We start from the raw sequence: 20,384 nt of genomic DNA, 5'->3' as shown, positions 1-20,384 counted from the left end.
TGACTGTGACCACTGAGCAGTAGTTGGCATCTCCTAGAAACCACAAGACTTAGAGTGCAATTTGATGGTGTTTGTTTGTTTAAAATATATTAAGAGGTCAGCTGTCATAAGATGAATTGGAGTTTAAAAGGTATTATGGTGGGTTGAAGTTTCCCCCAGCATTAACTTTGCCAGACCAACTCGGTTAGAAGCAAATGGAAGCTGTATTTACAAGCAAAAACTATGCTCTACAGTGGAATGCAATGAATATGTACAAAATATACAGTATTTGCAATATTATACAGATATTTACAGTTAGCAAACAACACAAAAATCCCCTTGGTTAGAGACCAGGGAAGCTGTTCCAAGAGAGAAAAGAGCAGAGAGAAAGCAAGGGGTTAGACTTGACTAAACAACATAGCCAAGGTCAGCTGACAAGCAGGTTAATCTCTCCTGAGTGAAGCAAGCAGAGAGATCAGAAAAAGAAGGGAGAATTGTTTAGGTACGGCCTGGTTTTTGGCAGATATTCCTCCCATGATTTTGTTTAGAATAAACTTTAGTTCTCTTTTTTACACCCAATAGTGATTTATGTATATTTTTCTACTTTTCTGCTCGACATCTGTAATTAAATTTTAGAGGCATAGTCTAAAACCACCGCAGGTATTTAAAAACTTTGTGACTTGTTTCCTGCTTCTTTCAGCTACTGAGTGAAATCTAGTCTGTCTTTTTCATTAGGCCCATAAATGAAAACTAAGAATTTGACAAAAAATATTTGAAACCCTCTCTCAATTGTTCATCCGGATCAGTTCCTCACCCCAGAAATACCCCAAGTCCTTATTGGATGAAGCTTGGCTTCAGAGCCTGTTAACAACGTTCTGGTATACCCAAAAGATACAGAACAATTTCTGTAGGGCTCTTTAGTTTCTTTTGACATGCAGTGTAGACAGAAATTTCACTCTGATATAAAATTGCTCTTGAAAATTATTTGCATGTTAAAGCTATTCTGAGTACCTCAAGCACCTATATCACAGGATGTTAGGGGTTGGAAGGGACCTGCGGAGAGCTTTGAGTCCAACCTCCCTGCCAGAGCAGGACCTCATAACCATATAATCTAGTGCCTTTCTGCTGCACAGGGGGAAAAGAGGAAATTCTTGGCGCTACAAAGCCTTAATTTAGCTCTGAAACTCTAATTTTATCTGTAACTGTAATTTTAGCATACAAAAGTTTGAGATGAGGTTTTGATCTGTGCATTCAAGTACACACATGCATGCACATGTTAGAATAGAATAGAATAGAATAGAATAGAATAGAATAGAATAGAATAAACCAGGTTGTAAGAGACCTTAGGATACTGTCAGCACTCCTACTCATTTGTTCACTATATATCCATGCTATAATCTGCTGTACTTCTTCAAATTGGGACATAATTTACTTGGAATTTTACATAGTATGGGGAAATTATGCTGAGTACACACTGACTGACTGAAGGATATTGTTAAGTATTTCCCTCTGATAAATTTTCATTCTACTGTATGTCTAAAAATCCATCCTTTTCTCCTCAGGCTCATGACCAAACCACGTGTCTGCATTGTAATCTTCTCCTGTCTTGACACATTTGCCTTGCAAGTCTTTTTTTCTCCCTGCAATCCATCTGTAGTGTTGTTGCCAAAGTGATCTTCCTCAGCTGTCCTTTTAATCTTGCCATCTCCTCTTTCAGGAGTTCCCCAGGCTCTTGTTTATGTTGTGCAGCAAATTCCAACTTGTTTTTCTTTTTAAAGCTTTTGTGTTTTTCAAGCCCCTTCCCTTCCACTTTCAACAACATCCCTTTCATCATCTTCTTTCAATCATGAGATCTTCATCTTCATTATTACCTGTCAAGCAAAAGTTGTCTCCTTTTTCATTTGCCCATATTGAGATCTCTTCTGATGAACTCATTTGTTCCAGAAAGTTAATCTAAAACTGAAGACAAGCAGGCATACAGCTCAGCCAAAACAAAAGCTGTAGAATGAATGGTGGGATGAAAAGCTAAAAAGGTATGATGTTTACCAACAAGATGAGTCCTGAGCTTGGAGTTCTTATGGCTTACCCAATAGCCTCACATAACCTGTGCCTTTCACATGGTACCCTCCTTCTTCTTTGTTTGATTCTGTTGCATAAGCAGAGAAGACAAGAAGCCTTTAAGAGTAGATGTCTTTTGAATTGTTTTCTGAGTCATGTAACAGTTTTTTGGTGCTCAGACACTAATGATGATTGTAAATAATGAGGTATGTAAAACAGGTGGTAGCAGGAGCAACCATGGGTCCATACTGCAGGTAAACACTGACTTGTATATTTTTTCTCTTAATAGCAACTGCTGTCATTTGAGCAAGCAGTAGGATTTCCTGCAGTGTTGCAAGGTTGCTTTTAAAATGTGCCTTTCTATTTAAACTTTGTTGTTGCCCTTACATCATGCTGCCTATATAATTTTAATACAGAGCCCACATAAAGATAGGATGCAGTGGAATGAAGTAGCCATCATAATTTGACTATTTTCGTAATGGGCATGTTATTACAGCCCCAGAGGTGTTAATAAATCTCAATTTTACCTTCAGATAGTTTGACTTTTAGTGCTAGGGTTCCTTAGGAATTTCAAGGGCCACTCTATAGCACTGGACATTCTTCTGAGTGTTGTCCCTCTGTTTATATAAGTATTCTGTGCTGAGAAGCATTATTTGTTAGATCTTTATTCATTGGTATTCAGGGACAAGTTTGAAAGGTGAGGGTATTTCTTCTTCAGGTAAATTGGTAGCCTCAGGAGCATTCCAGCTAATTATAAAGTACTCCAGTAGGTTCATCAAACTGACCTGGGATTCCCTAAGGCTCAAAGAGTTTGTCAGGCTTGGCATTTCCCCCAAGCCTGAGGGGAGATTGCTCCATCCCAAACAGATTCATCTTTAATTAATGTTTTCTTTTTAAAATAAAACAACCAATCTACTCCCACCTTTATTTGTTAAGTTATACTATTTAAAAGTCTAACACAAACTATTTAACAGTGTAAGAGGAAGAAGTTTGCCATCCCCTTTTGAGGTTTGAATTTCAAATTATTAATGTAAGTCAACTGGTTACTTCACATTCTATATATCCTGCACAGTGTATACTAAAGATTGAATATTCTCATTTGAAAAGTAGTATAAAAAAAAAAAAAAATCAGTAATTGTATCTTTGAATTATGATACTAGTATGATGCTTAAATGCCTTTCTGCCGTGGTAGCTACTATGCAAGTAAATCCAAAAGCAGAATCTAACTCCTAATATAAGTCACTGCCTAACAAGGAAATTAAGCCTCTCTGTGGCTATTGCAGTATATCTTGGTGTCTGGGGGTGGCCTCAGGATATTATCCATCCAATTCTCCCCTGAAGTGGAACTGTCTCTGTTAATGTTTATGGGTCTTTTCTATGAGCTATATACTACAGAACTGTGTGTTTTCAGTTTCCATTGAATCCTCAGCACTGTGGTTCCCTAGTGTGTCTCCCTTAGGGCTAGTCTTGTCATGTTTAATGAACTGTCAGTGCTCCAATCCTGACTGATTAAGAGTGACCTAAGTAGGAAACTTTGAGGTACCTTTGCATCAGGAGGTGATGAGAGAAAAGAACGATATTTTCTCTATACAACCATTAAATAGCTTTTTCTGAGAGGATAGGTAGACTTTGATGCTCTCATGAGTCTTTTCATTGTGCTTATTCTGTTCACTCTATGCTGAACTGACTGTCCAAGCTTCCCAAGTGCCTCAAGGAACCGTTGTCTCAACCCCTCAGTTCACGTTCTTCAACTCACAGATTCAATTTCTTCCATCCATTGTCCCTGGTTCTCCCCCAGTTCCACTTCTCATTCTCTAAGGACTGACTGCTGCCTAGCACACATTCTTCATTCAGTGTGGCCACTTAGAAGACCTGGTAATTACATTCAAGCAAAACAAAGTATGGTTTAAGTCTTTTGTTACAGCATTTCTTCATCCTCTTCTCACAACTCTTCATAGTCAGGTCTGACCCATTAAAAGTCATGCTCTACAATGAGATTTAAGGATGCTGACATATTAACACATCTCAGTGACCTCATATCATGATGGCCAATGTTGAAAAACTATATAAATGAAACAGAGATAGATGAGGAAAAGTAGACAAAAAATCTTTTGTCAGAGTAATGGAAGGAAAAGAATAATGCACATCAAGGAGTACAACTGTAGGTACTGAAGCAGATTATATGCATTATTTTAATTAAGTGTGCCTAATAGTACATATGGTTTCCTTTGAATAATAATTGCATGCTGATGAAGAGTGATTAAAGACTTGTGGGGGGGGGTGGTTTAGGAGTTCAATTAAATCCATTTCTGTAAAAGAGGAGTGATTAAAAAGATGATATCAAGGTCTACACTGAAAGCTGTGGTTGAAGCTTCCTATTGCAGTTTTCTCTATTACTGCATTCTTCTGATGGCTGTTATCTACTTTTTGACAATGCCACAAGTTTCAGACTGAGTCCTGCAGTTGCAGAAGAACTGGCTTTATAGAAACTTAGCAAGTGCATGGATGTCCTTGAATGTATGATCCTGGGATTGGTCCAAATTCAGGAAGGCTCTTGGTTCATGCATGTATCTTGAAGCATGTAAGAAGACACTTTGATTAAGTAGTGCTGTAAGGCAACATACTGTTAGCTAGACTGATCTATATTTCTGTGGAGTGCTTGTGAACCTGGGTGATTAAATGCAGACTTGCACTGCTGCTTATTTTATCTGCTAGTCATTACTGCCTGACTTGTAAGGCGCACAGGCCAGCAGGACCCAGCCAACTGTCTGGCAACTGTTAACAAAATTATCAATTATCTTGCTGAGTTCCATTATCTTGTGCTTTGATTAGCCTGCATCGTGCGTAAGGAGGGCTGGTCGTGCTAACATCCTGGTTGGAGTCTTAAACACATACATAAATCAGGGAAAGGTACTGATAGTCATGAACTGGTAGCAAACACAATGAAGGCCTTTAGTAGCATGGAAGAGCGTGATGTCCAAGCTGTTAATCACAGCATACTGTGTTTCCATACCAGGACACAGGTATCTACAATGATATATCTTGTTGGTTATTCTGAAATTACATTAACTTTCTTAAAGCTTTCCTTCATGGCTTAAACTAGGTATAATGGGTAACTTAAACTAGAAGTAACGTGTAATGGCTTAAACTAGAAATAATGTGTAACACAATGTGTAACATTGTGGCCAGCAGAAGCAGGGAAGTCATGGTGCCCCTGTACTCTGCATTGGTTAGGCCTCACCTTGAGTACTGTGTCCAGTTCTGGGCCCCTCAGTTTAAGAAGGACATTGAGACACTTGAACGTGTCCAGAGAAGGGCAACAAGGCTGGTGAGAGGCCTTGAGCACAAGCCCTATAAGGAGAGGCTGAGGGAGCTGGGATTGTTTAGCCTGGAGAAGAGGAGGCTCAGGGGTGACCTCATTGCTCTCTACAACTACCTGAAAGGTGGTTGTAGCCAGGAAGGGGTTGGTCTCTTCTCCCAGGCAACCAGCACCAGAACAATGGGACACATCCTCAAGCTGTGCCAGGGGAAGTTTAGGCTTGAGGTGAGGAGAAAGTTCTTCAGAGAGTGAGTTGTTAGCCATTGGAATGTGCTGCCCTGGTAGGTGGTGGAGTCACCATCCCTGGAGGTGCTCAAGAGGGGACTGGACGTGGCACTTGGTGCCATGGTCTAGTCATGAGGTCTGTGGTGATAGGTTGGGTTCGGTGATTTTTGAGGTCTTTTCGAACCTTTGTGATACTGTGATTTCTGCCATGTGCACTGTTAGCTAGCTGCATGTTTTACCTTTTGAATGTCTGTATTACCCCTGAAAAACAACCAACCAATCAACCACCAAAAAACCCCACCAAACCACAAAACTTTGTTGTTTTGATACAGTTTCTTTACATGAAATAGTCACTGGAAATCTCTATATGGGGAAATAATTTTTGCTTTGTGTTTTATTATATACTTTTCTTTCTGCCACAACAACTGCTAAATCTGTTTCCTCAGGACTGCCTGTAACCAGCTTCAGGCAGTTAACATTGCTGCTTTAAAAAGGATCTAGCACTGGTTTTCTACTCCTCCTGCTATACCTGAAGAGGGCCAGAGAATGAAAGCTTTAAAAAGGTCACTTTCTGTGCAATGGTGGCTTCTTGGTCTTTGGGAAAGCTGTATGCAAATTATTGAGCTTTAAAGCAAAATTTTCCTCTATTTGTCACTCTCAAAGTCTGCAGCTGGTAACCAGAGCAACATGGCTTTAAAGTCTGAGATAAAAAAAAAGCATTAACACTTGGACTAAATGTTAGAATTCTCTTTCAGAAGTCTAGCATGAGGGTTTGCAATGATGTAAAGATTGGTGTTGTCATAGTATGACCTCTTCACCCAGAGCTCGTGAAGTGCGGAAGACATTTCTGTTATACCCTTTTGCATGTTCATAGCTATGCACACTAGGGAAAAGTCCAACTTTTTAAAATGAGATACCACTGGAATTTGACATACATAAATATGAAATACATTATTAAAAACTCTTCAGGAGTATTGCTACTTACATGCTTCAGAGATGTGCAATTTCTGATTATGTGCAGAAAAATAAGAATAAAGTACTGGAGAAGCTCCCCCTTTCTAGCTACACTTCTATACAGGCCCAGCTTCTTATGTGGGTGGTGCTTTACAGTTATCTTCATGGTTTCCTGTGCAAGCATTAACCCTGTGCATTCAGCCCAGGCACAAAGTTGCTTTGCCTCACTCAAAAGAAACCAGCTTGAGTACAATTTCATTGACACGGTGCCAAGCCTAACTCAATAAAGCTATTATCTTGGAGGTAGAGTTAATAATCTCTGTTCTCTGCTGTGGTAGTAACTCACGTGTGAGAGCTGCCACAATGGACCAGACTTCAGCCCTGTTCCCAGGCTCTACCTGTAGCTAGTGATGAACACCTCAGAAGTGTGTTTCTCCTATGATCACAGTTAAAGTTAGAATCTGGAGTATCATTTTCAGTAGTCAGCAATGCAGTCTTAGAGGTCTTTTCCAACTAAAATGATTCCATGATTCATTCTATGATACACATGATTCACAGAAATTAATTTATAGATAAATATATATATATGTTTATATAAATATTATTTAAAATGTAGGCATTTCTAGATGTAAACAGAAAAAGCAGAGATAAGCATGAGATCCTTTGTGTGTGTGCAAGCAATTGAAAACAGGGGGATGACTGATCCCTCCCAGCTGTGAAGGAAACCTGTAGAAGCTCTACATTCAGTGCTCTACGTGCTGTATAGTTCTACGCTGGCTAACAAATTAGATTTAGAGCAAATTAATCTCTTAAGAGAATATTTTTGACCTTAATTTCTCAGTGCCTCAGAATCTCATCATGAGCCATGCAGAAAATGTAGCATGATCATGTAGGTACAGACCTTTTATACTCCAGAGTGAACCGCCCATGCTACTAAAATTCTGGCATATTGAGATATGTAACTTTCAAGATGCCTAATATGTGTCACCATAATACAATTAGTTAGGTAGAATACATGTTTAGTTCACTATCACTTTTCCTTCCCAATCAGTGTGTTCTATACTGAGAGTAAATAGAACAATATTAAATGATGGAGTAACAGTGTTGACATAGTTTTTAACATTAACAAGACCTCAGATACAAGTCATACCTGGTCAGAAACAGCTACGAGGAGAGGCTGAGGGAGCTGGGGTTGCTTAGCCTGGAGAAGAGGAGACTCAGGGGTGACCTTATTACTCTCTACAACTACCTGAAGGGAGGTTGTAGACAGACAGATGTTGGTCTCTTCTCCCAGGCAAGCAGTACCAGAACAAGAGGACACAGTCTCAGGCTGCGCCAGGGGAGGTTCAGGCTGGATGTTAGAAAAAAGTTCTATACAGAAAGAGTGATTGCACATTGGAATGGGCTGCCTGGGGAGGTGGTGGAGTCGCCATCACTGGAGGTTTTTAGGAGAAGACTTGACGGGGTGCTTGGTGCTGTGGGTTAGTTGCTTGGGCGGTGTTGGATTGGTGATGGGTTGGACGCGATGATCTTGAAGGTCTCTTCCAACCTGGTTTATTCTATGTATATTCTATGTATTCTATCTGCTCTGAATTACTATGCTCTAGTTCACCTACCATAGCCATAAGCTGATCGTACTCTTTTCTCAGAGAGCCCTCTACTGACCTAAAATGCAGTGAGCATCAGATACCCCTAACTATCTCCTGACTTGTCACGTAAATACAAGTCCTGGTGCCAAGGCAGAGTTCAAATGTTCATAAAGAACAAAACCACACGTGGTACCACCAAATTTTAAAGAAGCTCTGAATTTTCACAAGCTGAGAGCTTTAGTGAAAAGCAAACATGTTTGTGACCAGTTTTCTGTTTCTTTGTCTAATCAAGGGGCTGTGGTTCTTCAGACAATCAGAAAGTCAAAGAACTGGTTGTTTTTTATCCTGCTCTTGTCTCTGACTTGTCTTTTATGAGTCAGCTAGCTTTTTTTGAGTGGGTTGCTGATTATAAGAAACAATGCTGTAGGCTGATTATGCAGGATATATTTTTTTTTTAACAGTAAATTGAGATCCTACTGTCAAAAATGCTCATTAATTTATCATCAGTCTTATGATTACTGCCATTCATCCAGTAGCACTAACTGTTAAAATTGTGTTATTGCCAGGAAATCACAGATTTCATTTAAATGGACTCAATTTCTCATACTTAATAAAAAAATAATATCTGATAGCATGTAGGAAGTTGGGGTGGAGGAGGGCAACCATCAGCAAGGAAATTCAGGAAATTTGCCTGTGTTATCAAAAAGATTTCTTTAATTTTGCAGGATGGAAGGCTGATTATTGCAGCATTTGAGGCTGCTGATGTTAATGAGATTGTTAATGTTCTGTGAGGGGATCTTAATATATGCAGAGATTTATTTCCTGTTTACATGGCTGTGGACACTGAAACCATCGATTTTTTTGGGTTAATGTCAAAATATCTCAGCAGGTCACCCTGCTAGTCAGTACATGTGGAAAGAGAGACCCCTTGATGCAAAGAGATGAACACCAGAGAGGAGGCAGTGCAACAGCCAGGCACAAAAGCTAAAAAAAAAGAGGGAAAACATGTTATTTTCCACACACTGCTGTTGATCCCCCTAAATAGCACAGTATCCTTGCATCTTTCCTCATCCATGAACCCCCATGGATAACGTCTAAAGGGGAGATGCAAGGCACAAGGGCAAAGTGACTCACAAAAAATAATACCTGGTGTCAAAGGAAGTTGAGGCTCAGTTGAGAATCTGTACAGGTCTGCTACACTAGTCTACTACACTACTTTGTTATCTGCTTTCTAATATGAGTTGTCATGGTTTTGGTAGACCAGCTGCCTTGTTTGTGTCAGATTTCTCTAAAAGTGCAGAGGGGCAGTAGGGTAAAGTGCTGTTAATATTCACAGAATAAAACTATACCATAAATAATTTTTTAAAAGTACAGAATACAGGAAGGAAGTAAAAGTATGTTGCAGAGGTATATGGCTTGAAAATATAAAGGAATTGCCGCTGCACCACTCAGTTTTCAAATATCTGTGTCTATTTGATTCCAGCAGGTAAAATTACAATGCAGCTCTACTGAAAAGCAGCGTTCACAAAAGGATAAACATGGCAGTTTACCTGCTTTTTTTTTTTTAAGTTATGTCCTTTGTAACTTGGCATATGAAGAGATCTGAGATGTCTGGTTAGGTTTTAAGCACTCTTAATGTAACTAAAAATGTCCTAAAGGCTCAACACTTACACCCACTGAGGTTTACATAGCATGCGGGCTTGATATAGCACAGCTCCACATTTCACTAGACAAAAAAAAACCCAAACAACAACTCAACAACAACATAAAAATCCCCACCAAAGGAAAAACCACCCCAAAACCAACAACAAAAAAACAAAGCAAAACTAGCATGTGAGCTTCTCCGTTAAAGAAACTGCCTGCACACTATAGCTGATGTTTATTCTAGCAGATTGATCTCTATCATGCATAATATTTTCATATCTTCCTATCCACTAAATATGTTTTCATTTTATTCATCTTACAAGTTTGTCATCCTATGACAGAATAGAAGATGGGTTGCCATGCCTGTGTTGTCTGTAAAACCAGATAACATTTAAGAAGTGTCTCTGCAAGACATGATCAATAACAGCATGCCCCAAAAGCAAAACTGAATCTGTGTAAAAAAGGCTGAGTGGAGCTTTTCACATTTTTGTATCCTGGGTTTTAAGTATTCAGCTTTTTGCCATTTTTTTTTTTTAACGTTGCGTGCCAACAGACGTGCTTTGAGTTGTTAGTAGGCAGCTTGGATACTTGAGGAAGCAAGCTGCACTGAAAACTCAGTTTAACTCACTGAAAAACCAGGTGTCACCTACTCACCAGAAACATGATTTCTGCCATGAACCCCTCCCTCGACTCCATTTTAGTTTCCTTATTTACATTGTGAAATGACTGCAAAGAGAAAGTATACTTATAATTTACCTAGATGTATTGTCTGTATTAAATCTAGTTGTTATTTATGGTCAAGCTTTTGGAGAGTGGTCCAACTCCAGTGTTTGTCCCTGAGAACTGACTTGAATAGTGAAATCAGATTCATAAGTTGGGTTGAATTGCAAGAAGAGATAGTCCGTAAATGAGTGAGTTATAACACTTGCATCAAGAGAAGCATAGCCAGCAAGAGAGGTGATTCTCCCCCTCTACTCCACTCTGGTGAGACCCCACTTGGAGTACTGCATCCAGTTCTGGAGCCTCTATTACAGGAAGGATCTGGACGTGCTGGAACGTGTCCACAGAAGGGCCACGAGGATGATTAGAGAGCTGGAGCTTCTCTCCTGTGAAGACAAACTGAGGGAGCTGGGGCTATTCAGTCTGGAGAAGAGAAGGCTCCGAAGAGACCTAATTGTGGCCTTCCAGTATCTGGAGTGGGCCTACAAGAAAGCTGGTGAGGGACTTTTTAAGATGTCAGGTAGTGATAGGACTAGGGGGAATGGAACAAAACTAGAAATGGGTAGGTTCAGATTGGATGTTAGGAAGAAGTTCTTCCCCATGAGGGTGTTGAGACACTGGAAGAGGTTGCCCAGGGAGGTGGTAGAAGCCTCATCCCTGGAGGTATTTAAGGCCAGGCTGGATGTGGCTCTGAGCAACCTGATCTAGTGTGAGGAGTTCCTGCCCATGGCAGGGTTTTTGGAACTGAATGATCCTTGAGGTCCTTTCTATCCCTAACAATTCTGTGATTCTACTTTGAAAGAGAGAAGAACCTGTGGTTTCATGTAGGAGGTGTTATGTGATACTAAATAATCTTCAACACTGCACTTTTAGAAATTGCTTTTTTGGACTTGTCAGATTTTTGTAGCTTTTGGGATCTGTGTGGTGGCAGAGAAAGGCAGAGAGAATCATTGTTTCCGTCATACAAAGGTGTTTTCACTTCAAGGTAAAAGACCTTGAAAAAAATGTTGCCTTGCAATATGTTATTTTGAATATTCTGATTTACTATGCAATATGCAGTAAAACTCTGCAATTATTTTTTATATTAATATTGATCTCTAAAATACTTTTAATGTCATTAAATACATTTTAGCTTGCTGAAGAATACCTTTCTCTCAGCCAAGTGCAGTGCATGAGTTATAATTTTTTTCATTTGTAAATTGTATGAGAAAAGCCTTTCAGAATCAGGTAGTGCTTGAAGGATACATTTTTCTTTATACTTGATAACTGTGCAAATTTTACATCAATTATTGTGTGCATCATGTGTGTGTGTGTTATTATGCATAAATGTTATTTGAGAAGCTGTCATTAGTGTTACAACCAGTTCAGTGTGGGAATAGAATCAATTATGCCGCTTTAGCATTTCACTTCATCAAAAAAAAAAACCAACCCACCAAAATAAAATGTTGTCTTTACTCTTTGCTAAGTTATTCTTGCATTTAATAATTCAATAGACAGACTGAACCATTTTTCAGCAGGGAAGAGGGGGCAGAAGCTGGTCTTTATGCTCTGTGTGCATTCAGTGTTGTACTCAGGGGACTGGTATATCCAAAAATAAGACTATAAATAAGAAATCAGTAGCCTTTTCGGTCTTGCTGTGTTATGTGGGTTTGATATATGCTTCTGCAGCATTATTACTTACTCGCTCAAATCAATGCTCTGAGCTTTCCTCTCTGTGATTGATTTCTTCCAGATTAGCTTGCAAAGTATGTGATTTAATAAACACCACTCTTAGATGTTTACTGGCACACACAGGTCTGCAATATTACATACAGGGATACTATATCCAAAGCACTTCAGTCAGTCATCAGATTTTGATGGAATGGAATGGAATGGAATGGAATGGAATGGAATGGAATGGAATAGCGTGGAATAGCGTAGAATAGCATAGAATAGCATAGACCAGACCAGGTTGGAAGAGGCCTTTGAGATCATTGAGTCCAACCTATCATCCAACACTATCTAATCAACTAAACCATGGCACCAAGCACCCCAGGCAGTCTCTACGTAAACACTTCCAGTGATGGTGACTCCACCACCTCCCTGGACAGCCCATTCCAATGGCCAACCACTCTTTCTGTGAAGAACTTCTTCCTAACATCCAGCCTAAACCTCCCCTGGTGCAGCTTGAGACTGTGTCCTCTTGTTCTGGTGCTGGTAGCTTCATTTGAATAGGAAAGAGGAAGCAACCTTGGTTTTATGTAGTCAAAACCAAAATAAACTTACTTGAAAGAAATAGAAATAAGGCAAGAACTTGTAAAAATGAAGCCAAATTCTGTAGGAGATCACAATGAAAAAGAAAAATGCTTTCTGTTCTCCTTTTTAATACCACATTCATGCCTCTTCAAAACATCTTTTTCTATATTATTGCATTCTTAAACATCACAGTAACAGATTGAAAAGTATCATGAGCACTGTTTAACTATAGATGTCCCTCCCTAAAATATACCTATGAATATGTATCTTGCATTTCTTTTTAGTGAATTTTTTTGCAGAAATAGGGCATCAAGGAAGAATTCAAATGTTTAGTGTGCTATAGTACTATTTAAGATTCAAAGGACTTGGATTCCATATAGGATGCTTCCTCTTTGACAGGATATTATTTTATTGCCACAGTTGATTGTTCATAGTAACTTAAAGGTTGTTAATGTCTTGGGCAACTGTGTCTTGAAAGAATGCTGTGCAGGACAAGGAAGAACTTTGAGTGGCATCTGGACAATTGGAACCATCTTTTTTACAGTTGTATATGGCTGGATTAAATGAAGTTTTGGATACAGTTTTGCACCTAACAATTTTAGGTTTTGTATTTCCACAATACCTCTCTGATATGCCTAAGACCAAAGTTTTCTATTCTTTTCAACCCAGAGACTTTTGTGTCATCACAGATAGAAAGAATAATGGCCTTCCAGCATCAATGGCCCATGCAGCAGTACTTTTTATTGCCTTCCTTCAAGTTCATTCTAAGTTATTTAGGTTTTGTGATAGTGACCTGACATATCATTATTCCTCCCTACTTTTTTTTTTTTCTCACTGTATATATGATGTAGTATTTTTCTTTATGCCTCTGGCACTATTGTATTCTCTAGAGGTAAATCGCAATAGCTTCACAGTACGTCTCTGCTGAGGTGTAGGTTGCAGTCTAATATAGAATCATAGAATTGTTAGGGTTGGAAAGGACCTCAAGGATCATCCATTTCCAACCCCCCTGCCATGAACAGGGACACCTCACACTAGATCAAGTTGCTCAGAGCCACATGCAGCCTGGCCTTAAAAACCTACCAGCTCCCTGGGCAACCCGACAGTGTCTCACCAATCTCATGGTGAAGAATTTCTTCCTAACATCCAATCTGAATCTACCCATCTCTATTTCTGTTCCATTCCCCCTCATCCTTCAATCTTTGTACCAGATCAGCCTGTGTCTAGGTCAGCTTCTTAATGCTTTCCTAGAAATGTTGTTTGGGTTCTATTGATGTTGCTCTGGGAAACTTACAGTGGTTACAGTATCCTGTTTTCCTACACTGATCTGGGAGATGATTTACTTTTTCAGTTGCTGTACTATTTTTTTTAATATTACTTAGGATTGTTGTCTTTTCCTGCTACTTTGTATTGTGGAGTTAGAGTGCTGCTTTCAGCACAGCAAGCACCATACTGCATTTGAAGGATAGGTTGGGAAGTATTGTACCATATGATTCTACTCAGTCCATGTTTTTATCAACACAATCACCATCACCTGCAGCCCTCATTGCATTCTAGAGCACAGCCCTACAGGTGGTTTTTTTCCCCTTTTTTTCCAATATCAAGATATGAAGATGATGAATGGAAGTTGCTTGCATGTTTTTGTCAGTGTGTTTTTATAGCTCCCATGGATGGTGACAGACTTGGCAGCCTAGAGACTAAAATCCTCTGTTTAATCACAGGCTAGGTATAGTACAACAGAAAGACATAGTTCTATACACAGTCCCTGTAGCATGTCTAAGCCTTGAGCTAGGGAGCCTATCTTCCATAAGTGAAAAAAGCACTCAGGCCAGTCAGTCCCTCCTGGCCTTATCTCTGGAACTGTGGAAAAGAAGCATTCATGCCACTGAGTTCTGTGACAGGTGCTAATGTCTTGTCTGGAGTGAACTGAGAGTGCCCTTTCACCCATTTGGGAATTTCTTTCTGTAAGTTACTGAGAAAATGCAGGTTCTTTCCAGTTTGACAGTTGTACATCTGTGTGTATGAAGTTCTCACATTTGTCTTCAAAGGGCAGTGGGTATTCAGGTCAGCTTGCATTTAGCCATGGGCTCGATCCAAAGCTCATTAATGTATGTGGTGTTTGGGTTTTTTTTCCACTTGTGTTAAACTCTCAAAATCCAATAACTAAAACCAGAGAACTAAGTAAAGCAGCGAACCTCATTGCTATTTGTAGAATGTTGTGATGTTTTCATTTGAAACCAAAGCAAAACTCAGGTCCTTCAGAGACTCCTGCATTATCCTAGGTCCACAGAAAAAGTGATGAACAGAATTCTTTTGAGTGGTCACAAATCCTAATATCTTACCAGTTTTGCAATGTTTTATTTACAAAGCAAAAGGCCTAGGTCCTATTTCTGTTCATAAAGATGCGTGTGCAGGGTTTTACTCATTTTCCCCTGATAATCCAATGTAGTGAAAGCGAGTATTATTCCAAAAGAAGTGTTGGCTAAGAAGTCTGCTAGAAGTTATTTGACTGTTTTGTGGATTTTTCTTGTGTTTTTCAGCTAACAGGACAAGTGGCTTTGCGAATCGCCAGCGAACCAGTTTTGCCCTTTAATGCCCTCGACATCGCGTTGGAAGTCCAGAACAATCTTAAAGGTAATTTGTGTTAGAGCAATACTGTTTTCCATTAATACAGGATCTTTTGCTGCGTGACACCAGTTTGACAATTTCTACTTGAATATTAGCCAGCGATTTTACTAGTTAAATAGATCACTATATAATGCTAAATAAACCAGTTTTCCTTGCTAAATAAAGCCATACATTGTTTATGGTTTGGTTTGGGTTTTGTGGGGGTTTTTTTGTTGTTGTTTGTTTGGGTTTTTTGTTGTTGTTGTTTGGTTTTCATGTTACCATGGCAGTTAAGCACTAATTAGTATTAAAACATCATAATTACAGTTAAAGATGACAGTGAAAGATAACACCCTTTATGACTGAACTTGGCTTGAATTTCCTTCAAGGCTTTGCAAGCAAGAGAGTGCCTCTAATCCCATTGCTATTTAGCTCCTTAGTCTTCACAGTCATCTTTGTTTTATTTTTCCACTAACTCACCCTGCTGGCTGAGCCTGCTAACTTTTCTCTTTTTCAGACATGATAAAGCACAATCATTTACCAAGGCACATTGATTGAATTGGTTAAGCACTGATACCGAAAGCTCTTTATTTGAAACTGATCTTGTATTTGGGACAGTGGGTTGGGGTGAGAGATAAGGACAAAAAGGTTCCTAGTTAGAAAGTAGACGAGTGTCTGTTAACCTGGAAATGAGGCAGATATAATTCTCATAGATTCTAGATCAGATCCTGTGTGCTAGATGTAGAATGAACTCCTTGATATGTGACTGCGCTGTTGAGACTGTGAAGCTATTACTGATATTCCTCTTAGCTTCTCATTTCTGGCTCTTTCTGTTGTCTTGTAGCCTTTTAGGGCTTGATAAAAGAACAAGCATTCTGCAGTCTTTTTGTCCTGTTTTGACAACAGAACCCAATGCAGCAAATAGCCCTTGGCTTGAGCTGCTTAAGATAACACAGTGAAAGGGTGCAGTTTTGAAGTTGTGCATTGCTACTGTCTAAACAACAAAGGAACAATAATCCTTCTTAGCAATTATTAAAAAAAAAAAAGTCTTAACTTCAGTCCTGAGGACAGAGGAGGAGAGGAAGTCTAGATTCTCTCACTATCTAAAGCTTTCTCTTTCAGTGTCATCTGTCTTCCTCCTCCCATTCTGTCCCTTTTCCCTTACAGTTTGCTCGTATCTTAGTAACTGTTTGAAAGTAGACTGGATGCTGAGAGCACATGAGAGGCTTTGTCCTTGGATATTAAACCTTTTGATTAGTTATCTGCCAAATTCTAACATGATTGTGTACAAACTGAGGTATTTCAGAAGCTGATGTTCTGGTCAGAATTCAGTGAGCTTAAAGGAGTTGTACATCCCTGACAAGAACCCCTGCGAAATATGAAAGACTACTCCAAAGCATGCCCTTGTTAGGACCTCACAATGGAAAAATGTGAGATAGGTAAAACCATTTCATTATTTGCTTTTCTTCAATTATATCTCTGTCATAGATTACCCATAGTGTGCTAAGGCCTTTCAATAATATTTTTTCTATTTATACATTTCTGTCTCTCTCTGAAGCTGCTCTGTGAAATAAAGATGGACATTTTATAAAGTTGCACCAAAATTTTACATATAGTTTAGCAGAATGTGACATCTTCTCTCAAAGTGGAAGATCTTTTGCAGTCTTCAGGTGTTGCCCCTGCAATTCATTCACTCCCTGGCAGTATAAAGTATCACTTTTCTGTAATACACATTCATGGAAGTATGATATTTTTTCCTTAATCTTTGCCATCCATCATTGTCAAGACCAAGGAGTCAGCAGGCTAGTATTGGTCTGAAATCAGTGAGCATCCAAAAAGACAAGTAATTTTAGCACTGTTGTGCCATGTGAACATTGTTTTATTTCACTCTAAACACAGCAGGGAATAATCATCAAATAATAAGTGTGTCTGAGGCCGTATTTCTTCAACTGTATATGAGATGTCTGGTATTGCTCATCCTTCTTTCTTTCTTTGGAGTAAAAGGAAATTTTCCTTCCAACTTCAGTTAGATCATTTATCTACACAACTTAAGGGGAGGAAAAACTATTTTCTAGGCTCTAGGGCCAGCAGGATAAATTTTCTCCCAGCTGTTCACTTTGGAGTTTTGTTTAATGACTTTTTTTCATGACTTTTATGTCTCATCTGTCTCTGACTTGTGTCTAATGTCACTTCATTTTTATTTTGGAAACCAATAAGACAATGGTTCTTTTTCTGCCTACCTAAATGAGAAGCTGTGCTTTTTAACGTGGTTCATGAGTTTCTTCATTCTTCAAAGTTTTGTGTTGCCTTAGATTTCCAGTTTAAACATGCATGGTCTTAGTAAACTGTTCCCTTCTCTAATTTGGTGCAAGCTATAAATGTAGAACAGGGAAGGGGAAATCTGCAAGATTTATTAGGCTTGGTTTTCTGCTTCTGGGATCTGGCTCACACATGTTTTATTATTGCACTTTGTTACATTCTTGAAGTTAAATCATAAGTGTAAATACTTGAGTCATAGTTTTTCAGTCTCCTGGATGTCCTCACAGAAGGATGTCTGTGTCTCAAAGTTTGTTAATGTGGCATTTTGCTTACGTTTCCAAAGGATTTAACTCTGTCATGTGGTGCATGTCTGTACTGTGAGTTCAGCTAAATGCAATGGGATGCTACTCAGGACGTTATAAATCATTTCTTACATTGCAGATAGAGTGGCAGGTTATAGGGAAATGTCATCCCGAACATATTTACATCTGGCTCGAGTCCCTCAGAAATTTGGGGAAATAGCTGTTAAGTGACATGTGGCATCATGGCCTGCATCAGAAATAGTGTGGCCAGTAGGAGTGGGGAAATCATTCTGCCCTTGTACTCAGCACTGGTTAGGCCACACCTAGAGTACTATGTTCAGTTCTGGGCCCCTCGGTTTAGGAAAGAGGCTGAGTTGCTGGAAAGTGTCCAGAGAAGGGCAACAAAGCTGGGGAGGGGTCTCGAGCACAAGCTCTATGAGGAGAGGCTGCAGGAGCTGGTGGTGTTTAGCCTGGAGAAGAGGAGGCTCAGGCGAGACCTTATTACTCTCTACAACTACCTGAAGGGAGGTTGTAGCCAGGAGGGCATTGGTCTCTTCTCCCAGGCGCCCAGCACCAGAACAAGAGGACACAGTCTCAAGCTGTGCTAGTGGAAGTTTAGGCTGGAGGTGAGGAGAAAGTTCTTCACTGAGAGCTGTTAGCCATGGGAATGTGCTGCCCAGGGAGGTGGTGGAGTCACCATCCCTGGAGGTGTTCAAAAAGGGATTGGACGTGGCACTTGAAGCCATGGTTTAGTAGTCATGAGATACTGGATGACAGGTGGGACTTGATGATCTGTGAGGTCATTTCCAACCTTATTGATTCTATGATTCTATGATGATTTTATGTGTTTTTTTTCACTTGCACACACCAGAACTCTTGGAAACAAGCTACTGCTTTGGGGCTTACCTCAAAGGAGCTGTTGTGACTGGAGAGACATTATTTGTGCATCTGCTTATAGTCTGATGTTTAATAGGAAGCCTCATAGTCATAAATGACATGAGGTGGGTTCCAAGTCCCTGGGACTACTCAGGCTGTTTCCTGTCTGATCATAGATGTGATGTTTTACAGAAATTAATAAATAGGTGAGAGTTTGAAATATTCTTATTACCTACACATACCAGTCGTGGTTTTGTGCCTTTCATACACTTGAAATGAAGACCCACTGCAACTTAAATCAAATCCCAGCATATCTCTCTAGGCCTTACATGCTATGAAAACCCAATTTATCTTTTGAGATAGGGGACAGTCAAGATGTCAAATCCTGTGTGTGAATGAGCCAAATAGTTCTTTTAAGCACTTCTATAAGAGGATTTTCTATGTCTATGCAAGCACAAATGTATATAAGTATTCTTTATGTATTTATATACATATTTTTATTCAAAATGTATTTATATTATCCACTGAATAAAAGCAGTGTGCCATCTGGGCATACTCTTTGTAGCCTTTCTCATGCTGGGTTTCAGCCTTTTTAAAATGTAGTCTATAATACAGCTATCCTCGGGGACCGATGATGGAGGTGCACATTTGCACCTGGCTCAAGAATAACAAGTTCAGTCTCATGGTTCACAGACATATAGGCAACCAGGTTTCATGCCGGCCGTGTCTCTCGCTTAGGTGCAGTTGACTGCAGAATCTGATCTTGCTTGATTATTGCAAGTCACTGGGCTCACCTAGACTCATGCAGACCTTTCAAAAATTGGTATCTGTTGCCCCAGCATTAGATTGTGGCTGAGTAGCACTAGGCACACATGCTAAGATTCCTTTGTTATGGATATCATCACATGCTGCGGAAGCTCCTAAGCGAGTCAGATAAGCTCTAAGCCATCTGTAATAGGTACTGGCCAAGAGAGGCCTATGAAGACAAGTCAAGTTCAGTGCAGGTGAGATTTTCAGGTTTTCCCTGTAAGAGGAGGGCATGGGCTGTGATTTAAAGCTCTTTGGCTGACAGAGGGTCAGTTGTGTCTTGCTTCTTGTGAGTCAGACCCTTGACTCTCCTCAGAAGCAACGTTTCACAGATGTTAAAGCAGTTGAAGTACTTCGGGTGATAATAGCAGGCAGTGCTAGAAGTTTTAAAATAATCTGGTTTATGAAAAACCATTCCCAGGAAAGTGTGCATGACTTTTCACAGCTCTGGCATGACCCATATGTTTCATAACATCAGTCTAAACACTCCGTCCTTGGAAAAATCAATACAGAAACATATGTGTCCTTTACTTGATGACTGTATGCTCATTGCCTAAAGCTATCTGCTGGTGTTCAGCTTGACATCATTTTACCTGCTTGACCACATTTCCCTGATCACTTTGCTTTCTGCATCTGTCTGTAATGGTCAGAAAGTTTCCCTCTTTAATGTTCACACCCATCATTCCTGACTGCTGCAGAGGTCAAAAATGCGACAGTTATCTGGATATACGACAGAAACACCTTCTTTCCTATGAGACACTGACATCTTGTCTTCAGTATCCTTTCAAGGATATTATATTTTTGTCCTGG

The 20,384-nt window shown here is 39.6% G+C and overlaps 1 protein-coding gene across 1 annotated transcript in view; it reads left to right on the top strand.

Moving 5' to 3' along the window:
- Positions 1-20,384, top strand: part of NAALADL2 (N-acetylated alpha-linked acidic dipeptidase like 2) — a 292,588-nt gene that overhangs the window by 247,411 nt on the left and 24,793 nt on the right. Inside the window, exon 11 of the mRNA XM_009897854.2 lies at positions 15,264-15,357. Within this exon, the coding sequence (XP_009896156.2) occupies positions 15,264-15,357 (94 nt within the window). The remainder of the gene's footprint in view (positions 1-15,263; positions 15,358-20,384) is intronic.

The sequence above is a fragment of the Dryobates pubescens genome, chromosome 13, assembly GCF_014839835.1.
Source record: "Dryobates pubescens isolate bDryPub1 chromosome 13, bDryPub1.pri, whole genome shotgun sequence".
NCBI classification, from domain to species: domain Eukaryota; kingdom Metazoa; phylum Chordata; class Aves; order Piciformes; family Picidae; genus Dryobates; species Dryobates pubescens.
Note: the sequence above shows the minus strand (reverse complement) of the source record. Positions and strands in the feature narration are given on the sequence as shown.